The sequence below is a fragment of the Octodon degus genome, unplaced genomic scaffold (assembly GCF_000260255.1).
Source record: "Octodon degus isolate 3935 unplaced genomic scaffold, OctDeg1.0 scaffold00006, whole genome shotgun sequence".
In the NCBI taxonomy this organism is placed as follows: Eukaryota; Metazoa; Chordata; class Mammalia; order Rodentia; family Octodontidae; genus Octodon; species Octodon degus.
In genome coordinates, this window is record NW_004524582.1 from 33,534,944 (window position 1) to 33,558,087 (window position 23,144).

Consider the following 23,144-nt stretch of genomic DNA (forward strand, 5'->3'; position numbering starts at 1 on the left):
GAATATATTTTAAAAATAGGCATAAAAGAATTATATACTTCTTATGTTTACACATAAGTCCATTCCTGGAGTTCTTGGAGCAGTCTTTGTCCTGTGTCCAGGGCCGGAGCTTCCACAGGTTTCTGCAACAGCTGTGTTCCCCATGTGGCCTACTTCCCTGTGTTTTTGCCTGTCTCATAATGTTTTTGTTGATTATGGTAATTCTCTAATCAGATCCTCGCTTCCCAGGGCTTGCTGCTTCTGTTGCCTGTAGCAATCTGTTTTTTGAGTTCTGAAAATCTATATTCTTTCCCACGTGTGGCCAGCCCCTCCCTAGTTAACTCAGCAGTCAGGATATCATAACGGGGCACTCTGGCACTCCTCCAATCTTGGGGCCTGAGCCTGTGGGGCTTGCTGGGCAGTGCACCCTCCTCCAGTGATAGCATTCACTTTCAATGCCACATGCAGAGTGGCAGAAGGGAGGGCTTCCTGGGCTGTGCATAGCCCTGGGGATGTGTATAGCCTTCAAATCCCCAGAGTAGGTTGGAATTTTTGAAGCTCCCCAGGAACACATTTCCCAGATTTGCCTGTTTATGGCAAGTCAGCCACCACCAAGGGCAGCACAACAGCTCCATGACACCCATGGTTTTCAGGCAGTGAACTCTGAATGTCTGCCACTGTCCAAGGAATCCCCATTCCACCAGGCAAGCTCCGAGCTGGGTCACAGGTAGTTTCCCCAGGGAACTTCTGAGACAGGCTGGATAGACTGCCCTGGGGGAGCCCCGTGGCTTTACTCCAGTCCCAAGGCCTCAGGCCATGTGTCACCCAGATGTGGGTTGTGAGTTCCTGTGGCTAACGAGCTTGAGGCAGGGGTATTTAAGCATCACAAAGCTTGTTTTTACCACAATTTGCCAATTTTCTTGATGAAATAGCTTCTCATAGACTGCTAACATCTTTAATGTCCTGAGTACTGAAAAAATGACATTTTTGCCAGTTTCCTCTGATTTGATGAAGGAGAGAGTTCTGCAGTTGTGCTGAGAACCCAGTGCTTTTTTGGTCTTCTTCTTTTTTTTTGCGGAACCTGGGATTGAACTCAGGCCCTTGCGCTTGCCAGGGAAGCCCTTATTCCACTGAGCCATCTCCCCAGCCCATTGGTCTTCTTTTTGACGGGAGGTCTTTTTGAGACAGGGTCTCACTTTCCAGCTCAGGCTGGCCTTGAGCTCACTTTGTAGCCCAGGCTGGCCTTGAACTCACTGCCATCTGCCTAGTGGCAGCAGTCAGTCCCCCGCCCAACCCATGTTCACCAGACCCAGGAGGCTGCAGGTGCCTGTGCTAGTCCAGGCAAGATGGCAGTGGGCATTACAGGGCCAGATGGCAGCAAAGGGGACAGGCATAGGCTCACCCACTCTTCCTCCTTGGGGCTCTTCACAAACTGAACACAAGGACTTGGCCCACAGACCAAACCAGTTCTGACTGTGCATCAGAAGTGCTTGGCAGAATGCACCCTGAACACTGGCACAAGGGGGCACAGAAGGCGCTGCCCTGGGTGGCTTCTGGGCAGGGGAGTGGGGCCAACTCAGCCTTGGCTGCTGCTGGGCATCCCTGGAAGCCCCGTCCAGTACGCTGAAAGCTTGCAATGCCTCTGCAGGCCACTTAACACCCTGCAGCAAATCCCTGTCTGTTGACCCTGGCTGGGCTTCCTCCTAAAGAGCCTGGATGGAACCCAACACCATGCTGTGTGTGCAGGGGAGACTGGGTGCTCCTCTGGGCTGGGTGGTGAGAGGGGGCTCCCCAGGCCACAGGACAGGAAACAGCTTGCTGCAAAGAAGTGTCTTGGGAGAGGAGCTCATGAGGGCTCCATAGGCCCAGACAGGGTGGTGGTAGTCTGTGAGGGCTGAGAGGAGTGAGGGGGCAGGCGGAGAACCACATAGCCCCTGCCCAGGACTCTGAGACCCTATGAAGGAGCAGCCTCTTGGCCTGAGTGAGGCCAGAGGCCAGGGCTCATCCGGAGCCTGGTTCAGGGTAGGAGTCTGTACCTGTGGTGGGTGTGGCCCCTGCAGCTGACCAAATGTGCCCATGGGGTGAGGGGGGCTCCAGGCTGAGTCAACAGTGCCCTAGGGCACAGGCCATGCCCTGAAAGCCACTGTTGTGCAATGGCCCCACCCTGGCTGGTATCCACAGGGCTGGCTGGGACTTGAGTAGCCCTTTAGAGCACTGCAGGCTCTGGGCCCCACACAGGGGACAGAGTAGACAAGCACTATCCTGCAGTCCTAGATCCCCACCCCACCCCTAGCTGTGGAGGAACTTGAGAGCGCCCTGGGATCTGTGGGAGGCCACTACCAGTGGCTTACTGAGTGAATACTTGCCTTCAAAACCTGCCAACACCCCAGGGTGTGCACACCAACCTGACCCACAGCAGGGACAGGAAGGGTAGGGGACAGGGGCTGCCACTATGGGCAGGGTACAGACAGGCGTTGGCACTGGCCTTGTGGACGCTGGTCCATGGCCACAGCACTACCCTTGCTGTCCTCCCTGGATACCAGCTCAGTAGCATCTGTAGGCTGACCTCCAGGAAGGTCCTGTCCTTGGCGGTCCTGAGCAAACTGTACTAATAGAGAGCTCAGCCTACACTGGTGTCCTCCCCACCCACCTTGAGTCCTCGGGGTTACCGCCTTTGACAAAACATCAGCCCCCACTACACTGGCTCAGGGCTGCACGCCCCCACACCCTCATCAGGGCATCACAGTGCCGTGAACTGCACAAACCCCGGTCTGAGTTCTTTTTTTTTGGCAGAACCGGGGATTGAACTCAGGCCCTTGCGCTTGCCAGGAAAGCACTTATTCCACTGAGCCATCTCCCTAGCCCCCTGAGTTCTTTTTTTATTTGTCCTTTTTTTTTTTTTTTTTTTTCCAGAACCAGGGATTGAACTCAGGCTGTGCTTGACAGACAAGCACTTATTCCACTGAGCCATCTCCCCAGCCCTTCCCAGCCTGAGTTCTAAGGAGTTTTATCTTGAAGTATGCAGCTCCTTTTTAATAAAACATGCCCCATATGTCAATGTGTAATAGCCTGATTTTGTTAGCTTCAAGTGAGTCAATGAGTGTTCTGAGCCCACGGGCTTAGACTGTGACGGGCACCAACACATGCGGCTGCCAGCGTCTTCCACGATGCTGGGGAGTGGAAAGAAGCACTGTGACCAGAGGCCTGGGAGCCAGACCTGGAGTCACCGCCACCACAGACTGCAGGGGATACTTCGTCTCTGTTGCTGCTCTGCGGCCACAGTATTTACTTGAAATGCAGGTTACATCACTATTTGTTTGCATTCAGTCTTTGCTGGATTTATTTATTCTCTCTGTCTGCATATGTGAGACATTGAAACAAAACTCAGAATAGGTTTTGTTTAAGTTTGGAAGTTCTCTGGGGACTCTGACAAGCAGGGAGGGCCAGGCAATTGAGCAAGCTCCACAGCTCCTAGACCCCATGACAGGGTGTCTGGAAACAACTTCCTGACGCTGAGCAGTGATCAACCGCAGAGGCCCTTAGCTTGCCCCCCAGATGGTGATGGGGTGAAGGCCTTGGTCAGCCTCTGCCCTCGGCAAGTGCCCAGGTGGGTGCTGTCAGCATACAAATGCGGGGTCCCTGGAAGGTGGGCCCTTTCTGTAGCTGGCCCTTGACCTGATCCCCGTTCCTCTGGGAGGGATGGGGTCCTGATACCTCCAGGCAGCGGTAGGACCTCCCCTGCCCTGTGGAGCTGTGGGTTGCTGAAGCCTGGAGTCCGCCTTCACCAGGCGGCAGGTCAGGCCAGGAAGGGGCTCTCCAGCTGTACCTGCAGCAAGATATAAACAGAGCAGTGACCCTGTCTGGGCCCCTGGGATTCAGCCCTGGGCTCCTCAGAGCAGCACTCACCCCCACCCCACCCCCCAGCAGGGAGGAGCGAGGGAGGGGGCGGGCGGAGGAAGGGAGGGAGGGAGGGAGGGAGGGAAAGACAAAGCAGGGTGGGGCTATGCCAGGCCAGACGGAGAGTGGAGGCAGTGACAGCCAGAGCCGAGCCTAGCAGCGCTCAGCACCCATCTTCCTCAGCACCCCACGCGGCTCTCCTCCACTCTCCATTCTTCCCTCTGACGACTGACAGACTGACTGTGCAACAGGCCGTCACCCCACCCCCTCACTGGTGAGTGCCAGGCACTGAAAAAGCTGGGCAGGCAGGGTGCCTAAACCTTCAGGATCCTAGGGGCTGGCAGCAGAGGTCCCGTGTGGGGCAGTAAGGGGAGAGATCCACCCTGAGAATGGGTGAGCCATGCACCCTTGTGAACCTCTGGGGAGTCTGGGATTTCTCAGGGACACCTGGTGGCCCAACCTTGACCAGCAACCTGGTGCGGCTTGCCTTCCAGGATGGGGTATCTGCAAAAGCTCAGGGGGGGTCTCAGGGAGGCAGAGCATGTGTAGCACACACAGGGTTCTGGGGGCTCCCTGCAGGGTGTCTGGAATGACACCACCCTCCCTCTGGCAGCCATGAACAGCCCAACTACCACGACCCTGTGCAGGGCTGTGTGCATCCTCCTCCTGGCCTCCCTGCGCTATGCCACCAGCCGACCACTGGGCGGGGAATCCGTGTGCACAGCGCGGCAGCTGGCCAGGTACAGCCTTACCTTCACGGGCAAGTGGAGCCAGACGGCCTTCCCCAAGCAGTATCCCCTGTTCCGGCCGCCTGCACAGTGGTCTTCATTGCTGGGTAAGGGTCCCTCCATTCCAGTTTCCCCTGCAGAAAAGGCACAACCCCAGACAGCACACAGCACTACACATGAGATACACTTCCACTCAATAAATGTTTGCAGGCTGGCATGCTGGTGCATGCCTGTAATCCCTGTACTCTGGGAGGCTGACGTAGGGGGATCACAGCTTCAAGCCTAGTCTGGGTGACTTACTTAGTGAAACTGCCTCAAAATAAAAAATAATAGAAGAGCTGGGGATGCAGCTCAGTGAGAAGACCCTGGGTTCACTCCCCAGAACAGAGGGAGAGAGGGCTGAGAGGAGGGTTGTGAAGTTCCTTTGGTTAGTGGCTAGTGCTGTCCTGGGCTTGGGGGTGTAAGGATAGGATGGCCACCATCAGGGAAGGCTGGCTCCTCGCTGGTCACCAGTCAAGTGTACAGCAACCTGTGGATGTGGCTGTCACTGTGCCATGCTGAGGTAGATGTGGCTTCTTCCCTTCAGCCAGGAGAGCTGGTGCTCAGGAGGACGTGGCATCCCCTGGGTGGCAGCTGGGTTGGCACCTGTGTTGGTGGGCAGCTCACAGGGCTGGGCCCCACAGGGACAGCACACAGCTCTGACTACACCATGTGGAGGAAGAGTGAGTACGCCAGCAATGGGCTGCGGGACTTCGCAGAGCGGGGCGAGGCCTGGGCCCTGATGAAGGAGATCGAGGCTGCTGGTGAGAAGCTGCAGAGCGTGCATGCAGTGTTCTCGGCCCCTGCTGTGCCCAGCGGTATGGGGCAGATGGCCTCAGAGCTGGAGGTGCATCCCAGGCACTCTCTGGTGAGCATAGTGGGGTGCAAGTGTGTGCATGCACACATGTATGTAAGTGCACATGTGCATGTATGAGGGCAGGGTGATGTCCCCAAGGCTGCATGGCTGAGCCTCTACCTGTACCCAGGTGTCCTTCGTGGTACGCATTGTTCCCAGCCCTGACTGGTTTGTGGGTGTGGACAGCCTGGACCTGTGTGAGGGGGGCCGCTGGAAGGAGCAGGTGGCTCTAGACCTCTACCCACATGATGCTGGGACGGATAGTGGCTTCACCTTCTCCTCCCCTAACTTCGCGACCATCCCGCAGGACACCGTGACCGAGGTGGGTGGACCTGAGGCTCCTGAGAATGATTATTAGGCAGAAGCTCTGGGCCCAGCCTGCGGTCATGTCTAGGACCAGCCGGCACCACAGGAAGAGCCACACTCAGGCTGGCAGAGCACAGGCAGCTGTGCCGGCAGACTTATCACAGGATAAGTGATACAGTGTGATAAAAAACAAACAGCAAATGTGTAAATTTAAGATCTTTATTCCAGCAAAAGATGCATTGTGAGGAATCCCTGTCAAAAGCCCCCTCGATTCAGACACACTTGCCCCCCTGTTGCCTGGTACAGATTTGGTGAATAAGGTGGATGAGGACAAGCCTAGACTGGGCTCTGCTTTCTGGTTTGCCCTGCTGGACACTAGGGCTGGTGGGTGTGGGGGGTTGTACGCATGCATACAGATGGGCTTCTTGGACCCTGTGCCAGCCCTTTTCTCCTGCACACCAGATCACATCCTCCTCGCCCAGTCACCCAGCAAACTCTTTCTACTACCCACGGCTGAAGTCCCTGCCACCCATGGCCAAAGTAACCCTGGTACGACTCCGGCAGAGCACCAGGGCCTTTGTTCCGCCAGTCCCAGGCCTGGTCAGCAGGGGCAATGAGATCATCGACAGCCTCTCAGGTAACCTGACTGTGGTTGCTATTCCTGCATGCTGTAGCTGGGCAGTGGGGAGAGCAACCGGAGAGAAGCCCTCCCGCTGGTACCAAGCATTCAAGGGTTGATGGGAAACCAACTCTATGTCCACCATTAGACCACCACAGATGTTTGTCTGTCTGAACAGACAACCACGTGGGTAGACAAATACAAGGCGCATGTTCATGGGACCACTCACCCCCCCCCAACTCTGCCAACCAAGAAGGGTCATCTGCCCATCCACAGGCTCCCCAGCCACATGGGCTGGAATAACAGAGAGGAAAAGGGGGTATGGATGGAGCTGCCATGCCAGCCTGGGGACACCATCATGGACCCAATGGGAGAGAATTCTGGAAAATTCCACCCAGAGAGCTGACACTAGATGGGGCAAGACCATGCTATGCCCCTTCTTTACCTAGCAACAAGAATGTCTGAGGGGTGCCCTGGAAACATGGGAATTACCAGGTGATTTAATTATAACCACAAGTGGGTGATGTTTAAATATGTGAATATAATGGAAACAGAGGGGATCGAGAAAAGGGAACAATGACAGTGAAGTGCTGGGACTCCACAGGGGACAAACCCCATACCCAAAGGGCCCACTGTCACAGGTCTTCAGAAACAAGGAGACTATGAATGTCAAGGCAGCACAAGGGCTGGTGCTGTCACAGTGAGCCCCCCACAGGGCTCCTACAACCAGGGCATCTACAGACTCAGTCCCAAGAAGCACAGCTTGGCCTGCACCCTGTGATGCCAGTGTGCACGTGGGGCCCATCTGTCCCCTAACAGATCTCTGTGCTTCGTTCAGTTCCAGAAACACCACTGGACTGCGAGGTGTCCCTGTGGTCACCCTGGGGCCTATGCAGAGGTCCCTGTGGGAAGCTGGGAACCAAGGTCAGAACTCGGTACGTCCGTGTGCAGCCCGCCAACAACGGCACGCCCTGCCCTGTGCTTGAGGAGGAGACCGAGTGTGTCCCTGATAACTGTATCTGACCCAGGTCTGAATCACCAAGGGCTGACAGGAGGCCCTGCATAGGCAGCCCTCAGTGGCTGCCAGGGGAGTGATGTAACAGGCCCCTTCTGCAGGCGTAGGAGTCCGGAGGCCCTAAGTCTGCCCTACATCATGTCCCTGTAACTTATTGCCACCCTTGAGGCTGCCCGTGATGCTGACAAGAGGATGCCCCAAAGAGCTCTGTACCCACAAGGCTGTTAAATACCTCAGACCTGGCACCCAGCCCACTACTGCACCCATTCCAGGCCAAGGCAGCCTCCATGCTGCTGGCAGCATGGCCAGGTGACCAAACAGGAAGCACACAGAGGGCTGATTTTGGAAATGTGGCGCTTTCATTCATTGATCTGTGCATCAGAATAAAGGCCATCTGTGCATGAGAAATGCCAGGGGCTATTTTCAAATCTTCCCTGGACACCACACAGCATAGGGTGCTAGGTGCACCAACAGAGACAAACTGCAAGGTGCCCAGGACACCGTCTTGGCTGCAAGGCAGGGCAGACACCTGGCAGGAAAGGGAGAGAAGGTTTGTGAGGATCCCCACTGAGGCCTTAGAAGTTGGCTTGCAGCACCAGCACCAGTCCAGGCATACACTGCAGGCAGGGAGTAAATGCAGATCTGGAGCAGCAGGGGGTCACCATGGCCACAGCCCTTGCTGCTCCCTCCTTCAGGGGGTGGCTCACGGGGCCACAGTGAGGCGTCTTCCAGGACCTAAGTTCAGGGGCCTTCCCTACAGGGGCCCTGGTATTGGTCAACTTTCTGTCACTACGATAAAACATGAGATAAACAACTTGGGAAGAGGTTAGGTTGAGTTTGGCTCACGCTATGAAGGTTTCAGGGCATATCCAGGGACTACTTCCAGGCTGTGCTGAAACAGTACAGCAAACTGAAGAGAGAAGACAGCTCAGGACCAGAGGAAAAGGAAAGTTTCCTACCACCTCCAAACCACGTCCCCAGTGATAAGGACCTCCCAGGACCCATCTGTAGGCACCAGCATCCCACCCCCCAGCTCACAGCTCATCATCATCAGGACCTCCTGAGCCATGTCTGGTCACCAGGACCTCCTACTAGGCCCCATATCATTAAGGTTTCATGGGCTGCAAACAGTGCCACTCCTGGGACCACAGTTTTGGCACATGCCCCCGGAGACCTTCCAGAACTAACCTCCATACTCCAGCAGTCTTTCTGCCCTTCCCAGGCCATCGAGAGTCAAGGGAGTGGCTCGCCCTTCCCCAGCATTGTTCCTTCTGGGGATGTATAGTCCCTCTGCACTGAGCCAGCATTGGACATTGTCAGGGAGACTCTGGGGACAGCCCTGACCCTCAGTCCCTGCTATAGCCCAGACCAGGCATGTGTCCTTCTTGCACCTAGGAGTCTGTGGGACACTATTCTACCAACTATCTAGGACCATCTACTTCTGATGCTCTAGAATCAAGCCCCAGGCCCACCACTCACCACTCAACATTCTGTCATCCTTGGAAATTCCAGACCATCAGATCTGAGTTTATGTGGTATCGTGGCTTGTGTCTAGATGTATCCCCCAAAAGCATCATGCTGTCATAGGTAGGGCTTTTTAATAAGTGGCTGAATTTAGAGTGTGACTGACTCATGATACAACACTAGGATTAAAAGCTAGGATTAAGGGTGGATGATTAATTAAATGGTCCACTGATTAGTTTGGCACTGCCCCAATCCCGATAGCCTGGATACAAAATAAGGAAGGAACAGAAGGAGGCTTGTCTTGGCCCTCTTGCCACCTTCTGCCCACTATGGACTGTCTCTCCTCTGCACTGCTCCTCCACTGTGCCACCCTGCCATGGAGCCAGCTGACTATGGACTGAAATCTCTACAAACAGCCAAATAAACTTTTTCTTCTTTAACTTTGGGTGTCCAGTATTTTGTCTCAGTAATGAGAAGAGTGACTAAAATAGGTAGAGACCTGCGAAGCCCTGGTTACCAGTGTTTCTGGAGGCTTCCAGGATGGGCAGCACCCTTTAGTACTAGAGACAAACAGCTTGCTGCCCAAGGTCGCCCTGCTCACCCCAACAAAAGCAGCCTCAGAAACAGCTATGTGCTCACATTCACACCCACCACACACAGTTGAGGGTGTCAAGGGTCACATGCAGACTAAAATCCCAAATCTGTAAGTCACTGGGTTTGGGTGATCATACTCCCAGTGTCAGGAGAGCAGAACCCCAAAGTGGGCTACCCAAAGCTAAGAATGGTGGATTTAACCCTGGATGCTGGTCAAATGACAGTGATATGAACCCACATCTACAGAACCACAAGCTGCTAAGGAGCCTGCAGCATCCACAGGACACTAAGGCTGGTGGAAACCCCTGTGGACACCAAGTTACCTTTCTCGTTTCCTTGGCTAAAGCTGGGCGAGGTCTTGGAGGACTCAGAAAGGACAGTGGTGAGGACGGGGTGGTTCCTAGCAATCACCCCCAAAGGCCACGAAAACACAACAGAAGTGGTAAGAGGGGCAGATTCAGAGCCTGTCTGTGACCAGACAACATAGACTTAAAACATCCACTCTGGCTACCCGAGGTGGGTGGAAAGCAACAGCTTCCAAACAACCACGAATGAGCAATGAGGCCCATACACAATCATCCAGTAGCAAAAAAGCAGCCACAACTGAGTATGGCGGCCATGCCTGTAATCCTAGAACTCTGGGAAGCTCAGGCAAAAGGGTTGAAAATTTAGACCCAATCAGGACAACTTAGGGATTTATCAGGATCTTGTCTCAAAAATAAAAATAAAGGAAGTAGTTTATTGAGATGACTATGGGTTCAATCCCTAATACTACAAAAATAAAAAGTCACCTTGATTGAGGAGCAGCAGAAAAATGCCCAATGCTGGGGAGATAGGTCAGTGGCATGAGCACTTGCTTGCCTGACAAGTACAAGGTCCTGAGTTTGAGCTCTGGCACCCCCCCCAAAAAAAAAAATTACAACCAATAAACAGCCTTGAGGGAGACAAATTTTAAACTGGAAGTTTAGGTTCACAAACTCAAAGACGAGCAAATTTCTAAATTCAGACTCTTAAGAGCTCTGGGAGCCTGCAACTCTAAACACTGGCGTTTACAGTGTTTACAGACCACCAGGCTTCTGCAGGCCTTTGTTATTGGGTAACCTCATAAAGCCCAGCCATTGATGCCTCTCCTCTGAAAGGGTTTTCTAAAAAGCTGATGCTTTTCCTTAAATGTTTTATGCAACATTTTATAGAATTTACCAGGGAGAGGGGGCTGGGGAGATGGCTCAGTGAAATAAGCACTTCTCTGGCAAGTGCAAAGGCCTGAGTTCAATCCCCGGTTCCACAAAAAAAAAAAAAAAAAAAAAAAAAAGAATTTACCAGGGAGACCACTGGGTCTCAAGGTTTCTTTGTGGGAAGAGTTTTAATTACAATACAATTTCCCTGCTAGATGTATTCAAAGGCTTCATTTATTTTATTGTGTAGAGTTTGGCAATTTATGCTTTCAAGAAATTAGATTTTGACTAAATTATTAAATTTATTAGCATAACTTATTTCTGATATTCTTCTATTGTCCCTTTAATGATTGTAGGATTTATAGTGATGTTTCCTCTTTGGTTCTGACACTGGTAATTTGTGTTTTTTCTCCTCTTTCCTTGATTGGTCCAGATAAGGGTTTACCAAGTTTATTGATCTTTTCAAGGAACCAGGGTTAGTTTGCTTAGCTCCCTTTCTTTTATGTTTACTGTGTTTCAGTGATTTTTATACTCTATTTTTTTTTAAAAGGTCGAAACCAGAGCTTTAATTTGGTCACTTTTAACAAAACCGTATTATTTCACTTACACAATGCTTTTTTTTTAAACTATGTCCTCAACAAGGTGGCTGTGACATTTAAAAGCATACAGTCACACTGAAGAACCAATACCACCAGTTAGTCCCTGGCTATTACATTATTCACCATACTGAGGGCTTCATTCTGATGTAGCACTTGATGGGTAAGTCCAGAACAGCCTGTCATTTGGCTCTCTGCGTGTGGACAATGACCTCATCAGCACAGGGATGCACACGCTGTGTGTGCTCCACGACACTGGGACCCCTAGGACAGCATCCTGCCACAAGGTTTGCCAAGGCCGCCACTCTGCGCCTGTCCTGAGAGAAGCTGTATAGCTTGGCTCCAGAGCCCTGCTGATCCACTGAGGGGGCACAAGGGGAATGGCTAAGTGCCAAGAGATCACTGTATCCAGGACCAAATCTCCAGCTTATATCAGAGACGTAATTAAGTGAGACAGAGTAGACTTTGAAAGTAGAATGTCATCTTCATCACACACATGATGAGAACTTTTGTTTTACAGAAGCCATTTTATGAATAAATTACATTAATTACCAATATTCAACAACATCCAACATTAAAAGGTTCTGAATTTCTGCTTTATTAGGCAGCAGGGGAAAAAAGGTTTATATTATGCTACAAAAAGAGCCCAACTGCACATAAACAGCAACAGGCTTGCCAGGGAAGAGGCGGGGAAACGCTTCAGACTACTGCACAAGGACACAGACTTCCCGTCTAAGAAAGACACTAAAAAATATAAAGACAAATCTCTTGTAAGACAGAAAACAGAAAAATTCACATACTAACCAACAGGCCCATAATAACTACAACGCATCCCTTAGGGGATATGCATGCCCTTGTAGGAAGCAAACAACGCTTTCCATAGAGAAACCACTTTCACGAGACAATTTAGGCGGACTTGGGTTTTGTTTCTGCGTCTGTCACTTGGTGAATGAAGATATCGTCTGCAGGATGTTCCACGTCATCCATTTCATACATATACAATGATGCTATTGCAAGTGTAGTCCCATCATTGCTAAAGGCAAGTGATGCGCTGCTGGTGGGGTACCAAGGAAACTGGCAGTCGCTTTTAGTTAAATGGATCCCAAATATTTACCAATCCATCAGAACCGCCTGTGGCAAATGTATTGTGGATATTATGAAAGGAAATGGCATTGACTGGATAAACTGTTCAATATTATTTTCCTTTAGTCTGTGACACTTGATACTTCTTCTGCACCTCAGGGCTTGAGTCCAAGTATTCAACTGCCACTCGGCCTTCAGTAGAGCTTAATATACAACCCTGCTTGTTCGGAAGTGCTCGTGTGCAGCGAGTCTGCTATTTCAGGCTGAATTCCCTGCGCTGCTGCGCACAGCCCGTGCTCCGTAAGTCCCACACTAACACTCCGCAGCCTGCGGAGCCCACAATCAGCCAGTCTCCAGGCACTGAGAGTGCGTAGACCTTTTCAGGCTGAGAGAAGGTCCCAGCATTACAAGGAGTTCTGGAATCCCATAATTAAACTGTCCGATCCCAACTTCCAGTGACCATCACATTCACTTCCGGACAGTATTCAACACATCTAATAGGGGCATCATAGGTTCCAAGAAGGTTTTCTTGATCAGTGTTCAAATCATGCATTTTCAGCTGATGATCTAATCCCCCACTCCATGCGTGTACAGTCCAGGACTGCGCCAGCGTGCTGGTCCTTGAGCCACATGGAGTTGGGGCTGAACTTTACAGAGAAGATGCCGTCCTCGGGCGGCTGGTTCAACTTGAACTCGTTAGAACCCGTCACCTTGATCTCCCCACAGAAGCAAGTGTCTCAGTCTCTAGCTACGGCCGCCTCCTAGGCTCCCTCGGAGCACACCCACACTTTATTATTACTTCAATATTTCTTCTCTTCTTACTTTGGGTTTAATCTGTTTTTCTTTCTCTGGTTATGAGGATGAAAGCTTAGACCACACATTTTAAACTTAGAGGACAAGCGCTGAGAGGAATAAATTTCCCTCACAGGTCCTGAGACTCTCCTGGGAACTGCTGCGTTACCACATAGTACCCTGCCCCAGGGACAGCGCCCAGCCCCCACCATCTGGGTCTGGTTCTGTAATGCCACCCTAAAGTCCTGCCCATGCAGAGGTCCTGTGAAGTGGAAGGAACAGCTAAACACCCTGGGAAACATGGGTGCCTCCCACCCCATCAGGCCTGTAAGGCCCCCAGGTAGCAGCAATCAGGGAGCCCTGCCCAGCCTCCCGCTTTCTACTGCCGCCTCAGACCCACTTGGGAACCCCATTTGTGCACTCCTGGCCCAAGAAAGGAGCTGGACCATCAGCCCTGAGTAGCCTGGCACTGAAGCTCCCACGCGGAGCAGGCAGCCCCCCCCCCACTCCTGTGACCCCAAGAAGCAGGTGAAGAGCCTATTGCAAGAAGCTGGGGCCACTAAAGCTCTAAAAAGTAGATACTTGACTCTGCCCACTTACCTTTGGCCCCAGGAAGTGGGGGTGGGAGGGGCTCTCTGAATAGACAGGCCCCCAGAGGGCCTCTAATGCGCCTGTGCATCCCCTAGACACTAACAAACACCTTACTCTGCTACACACAAATAAAGAAAAGAGTGACAAAGAATAAAGAAAGCCTTTGAGACTTCTAGAACACTGAGTAAACATTTGCATTATGAACATTCTAGAAGAGGAAAGTCATACAAAATATACTAAATGAAGTAATTTCTAAACCTTGTAAAAAATACAGACATATGGTTGAAGGAAGTTGCAAGGCCCTTAACATACCTGACCAAAAAAATTCTCACCGTAACATATATCCAGAACACATTTACAGGAAAGTTCTCAAAATTACAAAACAAAGAAAGAATCCTAAAATAGCAGGACTAAAGTATCAAGTCACTTATGGGGAATTCCTATTGGACCAATAGTAGATATCTCAGTAGAAACCTTGTAGGCTTGAAAACAATAAAACATTCAAAGTTCTAAAAGAAAAAAAAATTGCCAGTCAAGAATACTATATCATAATCCCAGCTCTCGGGAGGCTGTAAACAGGTGGATCACTATGAGTCCGATCTAATAGTGAGACCCTGAACACCCTGTAGACCCTTCCCTAAAAAATACAAAAAAAGAAAAAAGAAAAAAAAGAAAAGAAAAAAGGATACTATATCTGGCCGGCCAGATAGTTCAGTGGATTAAAGCACTCTCAATTCTCAGCATGCTGCACCAGCCCCACCTACAGGACATGCTGAGAGTGACTGAGACTGGGTGTGATGGTGCACACCTATAATCCCAGCGCTTGGGAGGCTGAAACAGGAGAACCACTGAGTCCAATCTACATAGTGAGACCCTGCAAACCCTGTACTAAATACATAAAAAAGAATACTATATCCAATAAATAAATAAAATACTATATCCAGCAAAGCTATCCTTCAGAAATAAAGGAAAAATAAAGATGTATCAATACAAGCTGAAAGTGACTTACCATCGGGCTACCGTATAAGAAATATTTAAGGGGCCAGCAAGATAGTTTAGTGGGCAAAGCCCCTGATTTGGCAAGCATAGGGACCAGGGTTCAATCTCCCTGTCCCACATGCTGAGCTGGCCGTCCCTCAACAACCCCCCCCCCCCCGGAGGGGGGGCGTAATGAGCCAGCCACCGTGATCAGACATGGTGGTTCACACCTGTAATCCCAGCTCTGAGGAGACTGAAAACTGGAGGATAATTACAAGTCCAAGCTGCCTAGTGAGACCCTGTACCAAATAGGGGAGATGGCTCAGTGGAATAAGCGCTTCAAACGGAAGGACCTGAGTTCAATCCCCAGTTCCACAACCGCCCCACCCCAAAAAAAACCTATGTAAAAAAGTAGGAAGATTTAAAAGAAAAAAGTAGGAAGATGTCAAATAAACAGCCTAATAATGAAACTCAAGAACTCAGAAAAGCAAGAGCAAGTCAAAACCAAACTTAGAGGAAAAAAAATAACAAAGATCAGAGCACAAATAAAAGAAACAGAGACTTACAAGAAATACAAAAGTCAATGAAACTGAGTTGTTTTTTCCAAAAGACAAAAAAAAAAAAAAAAAAAAAAAACCCAAAACAAAAAAACCTTTAGATAGACCAACCAAGATAAAAGACAGAGGGCACAAATAAATAAAATCAGAGATGAAAAAGACATTACAAATGATACCGTGGTACCTCAGTTAATTTTCTCTTGTTGGGACAAATACTGGACACTCAAAATTAGGGAAGAAAAGGGTTATTTAGTTCACAGTTCCTGGAGGTTTCAGTCCATACTCAACTGGCACCAAGGAGGAGTGGCACATGGCAGAGAGCAGCCTTTCATGGCCTTGACAAACAGCAGAGGGCAAAGGGAGTGGGGCAGCTCAGGCAGCTACCAGCCTCTCCCCTCTTCGTTTTGTAATGCAAATTACCTGCCCCAGGGCAGGTGCAGCATTCACACCCAGAATAATCAATCTTGAGAAGCCACCCCATGGCTGCGTGAGGCTTGGGGAGGGGGGGAGACACCTATACATAAACCATAATACCTGGAAAATAGAAAAGGTCACTAGGGACTCATAAATAGCTATATCCTAACAAACTGAAAAATCTAGAATGAGTGGATAAATTTCTGGACATATACAAACTACCAAAATTAAAACCAGAATACATAGAAAACCTGAACAAACCAGTAACAGGACTAAATCAGTAATTAAAAGTCCAAAGAAAAGTCCAGGACTAGATGGCTTAACTGCTGAATTTTACCAAACTACTAGAACTAACGACAATTCTTCTCAAACTATGCTAATATATAAAAAGGGAAGGAACTCTTTAAAACTCACTCTAGTAGTCAAGTATTGGCTGATACCCGAACCAAACAAGGATACAGCAAAAGCAAAGTATAGACCAATACGCATAAAGAACACAGATGCACAAGTTCTTGTAAAATGCTAGCACACTGAATCTAACAGTGCACACAAAAGATTATACATTGAGAGTAAGTGGAATTTATCCAAGAATGCAAAGATGGTTCAGCATATGTAAATCAACAAATTTATCACATCAACAGAATGAAGAATGAGCACCCCACTGGGGCAGAAAAATCGTTTCATAAAATTCAACATCCACGTATGTATGTATTCATTTACTTGAGAGGGTTTCACTATGTGGCTCTGCCAAAACTATGCGGGAACTGACAAATGAAATCAAGAGGTTATAGTACAAAAAAGTTACTAAAACTCACTGTGTAGCCCAGGCTGGCTTCAAACTTTCAGGAATCCTCCTGCCTCAGCCTCCTGAGTTCTGGGATTACAGGCCTAGTTTCAACAGCCTTTCATGAAAAGAAAATTAAAAATAGGTGTGAAAGGGCCAGCCAGCCAGTTCAGTGGACTAAAGTGCCTGCTTAGGCAGAGTGCAGTGGCTGGGTTAGATCCCCAGGGTGCCCCGGGGGCAGGACCTGCCCAGCATGATGGCCCCACTCCAGGGGCACACTGAGACTGTGATTGAGACTGGGTGTGGCGGTGCATGCCTGTAATTCCAGCATTTGGGAGGCTGAAAACAGGAGGATCACTGCACGTCAAATCCATGTAGTAAGACCCTGTAGACCCTGTACTAATACATTGAAAAAAGGTGTGGAAGGGCTATAAATAATAAATCTATAGCTTATATTATACTGAATAGGGACAAGACAAGAATTTCTTCTTTAACCACCACTGCTCACAATAATTTTGGAACTCCTGGTCAGAGCAATGAGATAAGGGGAGAAAAAAACCAGATGGTCTCCAAATAGGAACGGCAGAGGTCAGATTATTCTGCTCACAGGTGACGTGGCTTTATACACAGAAAGACCTAAAGACTGCCAAAACTACGTGAGAACTGACAAATGAAATCAAGAGGTTACAGTACACAAAAGTTACCAAAAAATTACTACCCTTCCCCCATCTTATGTACTTGGTACAGGGTCTCACTATGCAGCTGGATGCACAGCAGTCTTCCTGATTTCAGCCTCCCAGTTGCTGGGGTCACAGGCCAGCACCACCGCTGGGCTGCTGGCTCAGCCCGCCCCAGGGGCGGGGCCAGCAAGCACGCAGGACCCGGATGAGCCCTGGCCCCTGCACTTGCCGAGGTAAACGCTCAGTCCACAGAGTTGTCTTGCTGGCCCTAATACCTTTTTAATATACCAATATGACATTTCTGAAAAAGAGTTCAAAGAAACAATTTCACTCACAATAGTTACCAGAAATCACTTGGGAATGAATTTAACTAAGAAAGTGTAATGGTCTCTGCAATGAAAATTAGCAAACTTTGATGAAAATAAATGAAAGAGAACACACACAAAAACTATGGAAAGAAACCCCATGTTCGTGGCTTGGAAGAAAACTGTTAAAATATCTACATTACCCCAAGCAATGGGAAGATTCAACACAATTGTATTAAAATTCTAATGATATTCTTCACAGAAGTAGTAAAATACTTCTAAAATAATTTGTATGGAAAAAAAAAATCCTGAATAGCCAATGTAATCCTGGGATGGGAGGAAGCCAGAGGGATTATACTACCTGACTTAAAAATATTCCACAATCGATAGCAGAATTGGGCATGGTGGCACATACCTATAATCCCAGTACTTGGGAAGCTGAGGCAGGAGTATTGTTGCAGGTTTGAGACCAGTCTGGGCAACAAAGTGGGCTCAAGGCCTGCCTGAGCTACACAGGGAGACCCTGTCTCAAAAGGAAAAAAAATACACTGCTGGGAATCTAACAGTTCTAAAGTAAGCAGCAGACAGCTCGTACAGCTTTGATTTCGAGGTACCCAGGTTTTCTTTGCATGAGCTGTGTTATGACTTGTATTAACCTCCCAACACCTCATGCAGTCATTGAGACATACTTCTAGAGTCTGGGATTAATTCATGATCCAAGGCTGGGGTTATGGGTCTGAGTACTACTGGGACTATGGGTGCGAGTACTACACCTGGCCTGGGCTAGACAGCCTGAATGTAACGTAAGGGAGAGAGCCTTGCTCTCTGTTGTCATTGTTGCTGCTGCTCCTTTCATGTGCTCTCTACTCTGCCGCCGCCATGAACTAGGCTCTCTGCCCTGTGCCGCTCTGCCTTGGAGCCAGCCGAGTATGGGCTGAAACCTCCAGCAACTGTGAGCTAAATAAACATGTCCTTCCTTTGTTTTGGGTGTCAGGTATTTGTTCCAGCAACGAGAGAAGAGTAACTGAGAGAAGCTTCTAAGGAAGCAATGAACCAAGACAGAGCAGGGGTGGGTGCTGAAACCCTCCGTGCAGGCCTGGGAGACGCGCTGCCAGGGGCGTGTCAGGTGGACAGGACCAAGCCCACTCACGGGGCTCTGGATCTCAAAGAAGCACAGCAGACACCTGACTTCAGTGGGAGGCAACACTGTCACCAGCTTAACTAAGTCTGACCAAACTCTGCCAGTGGAAACTGGAAGGAGGACCTGCCCATCCTCGCCACCACGCTCACAAAGCAGCAGCCTCCAGGCGCCCTGGGAGCTGTGGTGCACACTGCAGTGCGTGCTAAGTCACCTGAGACAGCAAGTCAGACGAACGTGGCAGAGAAGGCTGGCTGTGGGGAAGGGGTACTCTACAGAGTAGGACTCAGTAGACATGGCAGCAGGGACACAGGCAAGTCATCTAGAGACATGTCAGGTGACCAGGAACATCTGACAATGAACTGCAGATCAGGTGACAGTAAAGAATTTTTTTAAATTTTGTTAGGTGCCATAATGGTATAGTAGGTTTGTTTTTGTTTTTGTTTTTTTAAGTCCTTACAGCTGGGTGAGGTAGTGCACACCCGTAATCCCAGCACTCTGGGCGACAGAGGCAGGGAGCTCATATGGTCCAGCCCAGCCTGGGTAACCCAGCAGTACTTGCTTTAGTCAGTCATTAAAAATATTAAACGGACTGGGGATATAGCTCATTGCAAAGACCCTTGGTTCAATCCCCAATATATCCCTACCCCCAAAAGTCCTTACTTCTTACAGATGTACATATAATATCAGTGTTTAAGACAGACCTATCTGGAATGTATTTTAACTGTCCTACCCCCCCCGCCCCAGTTGATTAGATGAGCAAGATTGGAGTTCATCACAAAATTCCCTAGTACTGTCTAAATAACTAATTTTTCATGATAAAATTTTGTTAGCAGCAGCGAGAGGAGATGGAAAATATAAACAACACATCTGAGCTCTGGGCTGGGGTGGCACGTGGTAAGTGCTTGCCCAGCATGCACAAGGGCCTGAGTTCCATCTCAGTGCCAGCATAATCACCAAAGACAGACAGACAGACAGACAGACAGACAGACAGACAGACAGACAGAGAGAAGCTGTACAAGCATAATGGCAAATACCAGTGTATGCTATGTGTTGGGGCTGACCTGAGCACTTTATGACCAGTCTGTAAGGTGGGAACTGTCACTATCTCAACTTTGTAGGTGAGGAAACTGAGGGAGAGATTTAGGACTTGCCTGGGTCCCACAGCAGGAATGTGACCAAGCAGGTGAACAGAAGCAGTGCCAGAGTCCAGGCTTTGCAACTGTGCTGCAGGTGTCTGGGACAGGAGCAGTGGGGCAGCACCCAGAAGAGGGCGGGTGCACTGGCTCAGAGGGGGCCTCTGGTGGGGGTGGGTGGAGGCGCCCGCAATGCCCTCACAGGGTGTCTAGCTGTGGCTCGCCCAGCGCTAGAGCAGCTGCAGCCATTCCTCCATACATACCTGCTTGTGGGCACCAGAGAGCTGCACCCCAGGCCGCTCACATCAGCATCCCCACAAGAGCGCTGTGGGGTGATGCTGCCTGACACACACATGCTCAGCAGCATCACAGCGAAGGCTGCAGACTGATCTGTGCACACCGCAAGCCTGCAGTTCTCCATTCTTCCCTCATCCTGAGTGTTCCAGGAAGTGATCTTGCATAGCACATGCATGTGTGGGTGTGAAAAAAACAGGAGGTCCACGTGAGGTCTATAGTCACACAATTGTCCTTGCCACACTGCACCCTATTCCCAGGGTATGATTGCTGGGAGCAGGAGGGAGAATCAAGAACTTTTCTACTGTTCTTGCAGCTTTCTCAAGATCTACAAATATTTCAAACTAAAAGCCTTATTAAAAAAACTCTAGGCCCTGAAGGTGAAAGGGCAGATTGATTCAGTGATTTCACTCCTCATCAGGAAGCTGAGGCTCAGAGTCAGCTTGGCTCTCACTTCTTCTTGGTCAGGGTCTAGGATGAGTTCATTTCGGCACCCGCTCTTCTCCCCATTTACTCCCACACCCCACCTCAGGCCTCCCCCCTCGCTTCCTGCCAGGCAGTGGTTCACATCAGTCGCAGAGACCTGCACTGGGCCCCAAGCCTTGCTCCAGCCTCCTCCCGGCCTGACAATGCCTTTGACTCCTACAAACACACAAATTCTTCAAAAAGTAGATCTTCTGTCACTGTGCTTGGAAAAGCTCCATGGCCCAGGCGTCTCTTTCCCTTGTCACGGAGACTTGCTGCAATCACCTGACCATGTGTAAACACCATATGTCATTTCTCACAAAAATCAATTTTACAGAATTATCTGACAGAGTACAAGCACTAAATACAGTTTCTTCCACTTGAAACAAAGCACTACCGAAGTGAAACAAACCGAAATGAACATGTTAATACTGTTTTTCTGTTTTAATTTTTCACTCTCAGCAGCATTTTATTTCCACTCAGAGGAACGAGAGGAGAAATGTATAATACAAGACATTCCAAGTGAAACATGGGTCACAGGTAGGTAAGATGTGTCTATGGAAGGGTGGAGCCTGATGCCATTTTAGGGAACTATGCTGATCTGTACTTGGGGCTGTTTGGCAGTAAGCATGATGTTGTATGGTCATCTCTTGGTAGTTACCAAGTTGTGCAAAGCGGGTGTGAAAACAGCCTTGTGAGTGAGTGACTTACACGTTTATTAATCAGGAAGCCGGCTCGGAGCGGAATCCAAGCTTGGTTTGTGGTTCTGGTCATTAGCCTTCTTCCAGCAAAACAATCCCTGATGCCGCTCAGCACACTGTGGCTGAAGACAGAAGACGCGTGAGCGCTTCAGGCCAGAGTGCCCACGCGGCCACGGTGACAGGCGCACACTTCCGGTGCCACGTGCGCCTTTGTGTACCTCTGAAGAAGAAGACGCCTGTGAGCTCTTAAGGCCAGAGTGCCCACACAGCCACGGTGACAGGCGCACACTTCCGGTGCCACGTGAGCCTTCATGTACCTCTGAGCAAGAAAACGCATGTGAGCTCTTCAGGCCAGAGTGCCCACGTGGCCACAGTGACAGGCGCACACTTCTGGTGCCACGTGTACCTTCGTGTACCTCTGAGGAAGAAGACGCCTGTGAGCTCTTCAGGCCAGAGTGCCCACGTGGCCACAGTGACAGGCGCACACTTCCAGTGCCACGTGCACCTTCGTGTACCTCTGAGGAAGAAGACGCCTGTGAGCTCTTCAGGCCAGAGTACCCACGTGGCCATGGTGACAGGCGCACACTTCCGGTGCCATGTGCACCTTCGTGTACCTCTGAGGAAGAAGACGCCTGTGAGCTCTTCAGGCCAGAGTGCCCACATGGCCACGGTGACAGGCGCACGCTTCCGGTGCCACGTGCACCTTAGTGTACCTCTGAGAAAGAAGATGCCTGTGAGCTCTTCAGGCCAGAGTGCCCACGTGGCCACGGTGACAGGCGCACACTTCTGGTGCCACGTGCACCTTCGTGTACCTCTGAGGAGGAAGACGCCTGTGAGCTCTTCAGGCCAGAGTACCCACGTGGCCACGGTGACAGGCGCACACTTCTGGTGCCACATGCACCTTCGTGTACCTCTGAAGAAGAAGACGCCTGTGAGCTCTTCAGGCCAGAGTGCCCACGTGGCCACACACAGCCACGGTGACAGGCGCACACTTCCGGTGCCACGGGCGCCTTCGTGTACCTCTGAGAAAGAAAACGCGTGTGAGCTCTTCAGGCCAGAGTGCCCACGTGGCCACAGTGACAGGCGCACAGTTCTGGTGCCACGTGCGCCTTGGTGTACCTCTGAGGAAGAAAAAAGCTCCCAGCGGTTTCAGAATTGTGTGGGAAATCCAGTAAGATATCCAACATGCAAGACAGAATCAACATCAGATGATCTATCTTCTATAATGCAAGGAGAACAGCAGAGCTAAATCGAAAGGCATTCTTCATAAGTTCTGATCATGTGTTTTTGTTCTTTCAACATTTAGTAGTGCTGAATTCTCCTTTTGGTTCATCTTGGCCATTGTGTTTCAGTGTTCAGTTTCAAACAGTGATGGCCTAGACTGCCCAACTGCAGTAAATGTGGGAAGTTGGAAGCAGTTGGAGTGCAGCCTGGCTGGTGTCTAAGGGGAGCAGAGTGGACAAGAGACATGGTGGGTGCTGAGCGGCAGCTCCCCTGGTCTCCTAGCCGCCGTGGCAGAAGCATGTCTGAGCGAGACTTCTGTGTCCAGTACCAGCCCGGTCACCCAGCACTGAGTCCCTTAACTGCTCTGCCCTTCAGGCTGTGCGCACAGCTCATCTCTGTAAGGTCCTGGAACCTGGCCCACTCCGGCCCACATGCAGAGCAGGAAGGGAGTGGGGTGTGTTAGCTCCTGAGTCCCCAGTGCAGCTGGCCATTTCTCTAGGAACTCCTGAACTTTCCAATTCAAGGGGCCGCAGCTGGAGAGTCCTTGAACCCCTGCAGGTGTGGAGGCAGGAAGCCCAGTCCTGTTGGAGAGCTGCTGGTGTGCAACCTGACCTGCAGCCCCCAGCCCTCCAGGGCTGGCTCCTCATTCTGAGTGGTCTGTCCTGCCGCCCCCACACCTGCTCCTTCCTTCTGGGCCTGCTGCTGCCTCCACACCTGCAGGCCTTTCTCAGTCC

General features: G+C 50.3%; 2 protein-coding genes and 1 pseudogene across 2 annotated transcripts in view; 2 read left to right on the plus strand and 1 right to left on the minus strand.

Annotated features, from left to right (window-relative positions):
* Spon2 (spondin 2) overlaps positions 1-9,286 on the plus strand; it is an 11,956-nt gene extending 2,670 nt beyond the window's left edge. Inside the window, exons 2-7 of the mRNA XM_023700371.1 lie at positions 4,037-4,150; positions 4,490-4,711; positions 5,288-5,511; positions 5,630-5,821; positions 6,268-6,442; positions 7,263-9,286. Coding sequence (XP_023556139.1) covers positions 4,492-4,711; positions 5,288-5,511; positions 5,630-5,821; positions 6,268-6,442; positions 7,263-7,447 — 996 coding nt within the window. The 5' untranslated portion in view covers positions 4,037-4,150; positions 4,490-4,491 and the 3' untranslated portion in view covers positions 7,448-9,286. The remainder of the gene's footprint in view (positions 1-4,036; positions 4,151-4,489; positions 4,712-5,287; positions 5,512-5,629; positions 5,822-6,267; positions 6,443-7,262) is intronic.
* A 2,888-nt stretch (positions 9,287-12,174) lies between these two features.
* Positions 12,175-20,147, minus strand: LOC101585375 (annotated as a pseudogene).
* A 754-nt stretch (positions 20,148-20,901) lies between these two features.
* Positions 20,902-23,144, plus strand: part of LOC101585774 (transmembrane emp24 domain-containing protein 11) — a 28,113-nt gene continuing 25,870 nt past the window's right edge. The window contains exon 1 of the mRNA XM_004624691.1: positions 20,902-21,025. Coding sequence (XP_004624748.1) covers positions 20,902-21,025 — 124 coding nt within the window. The remainder of the gene's footprint in view (positions 21,026-23,144) is intronic.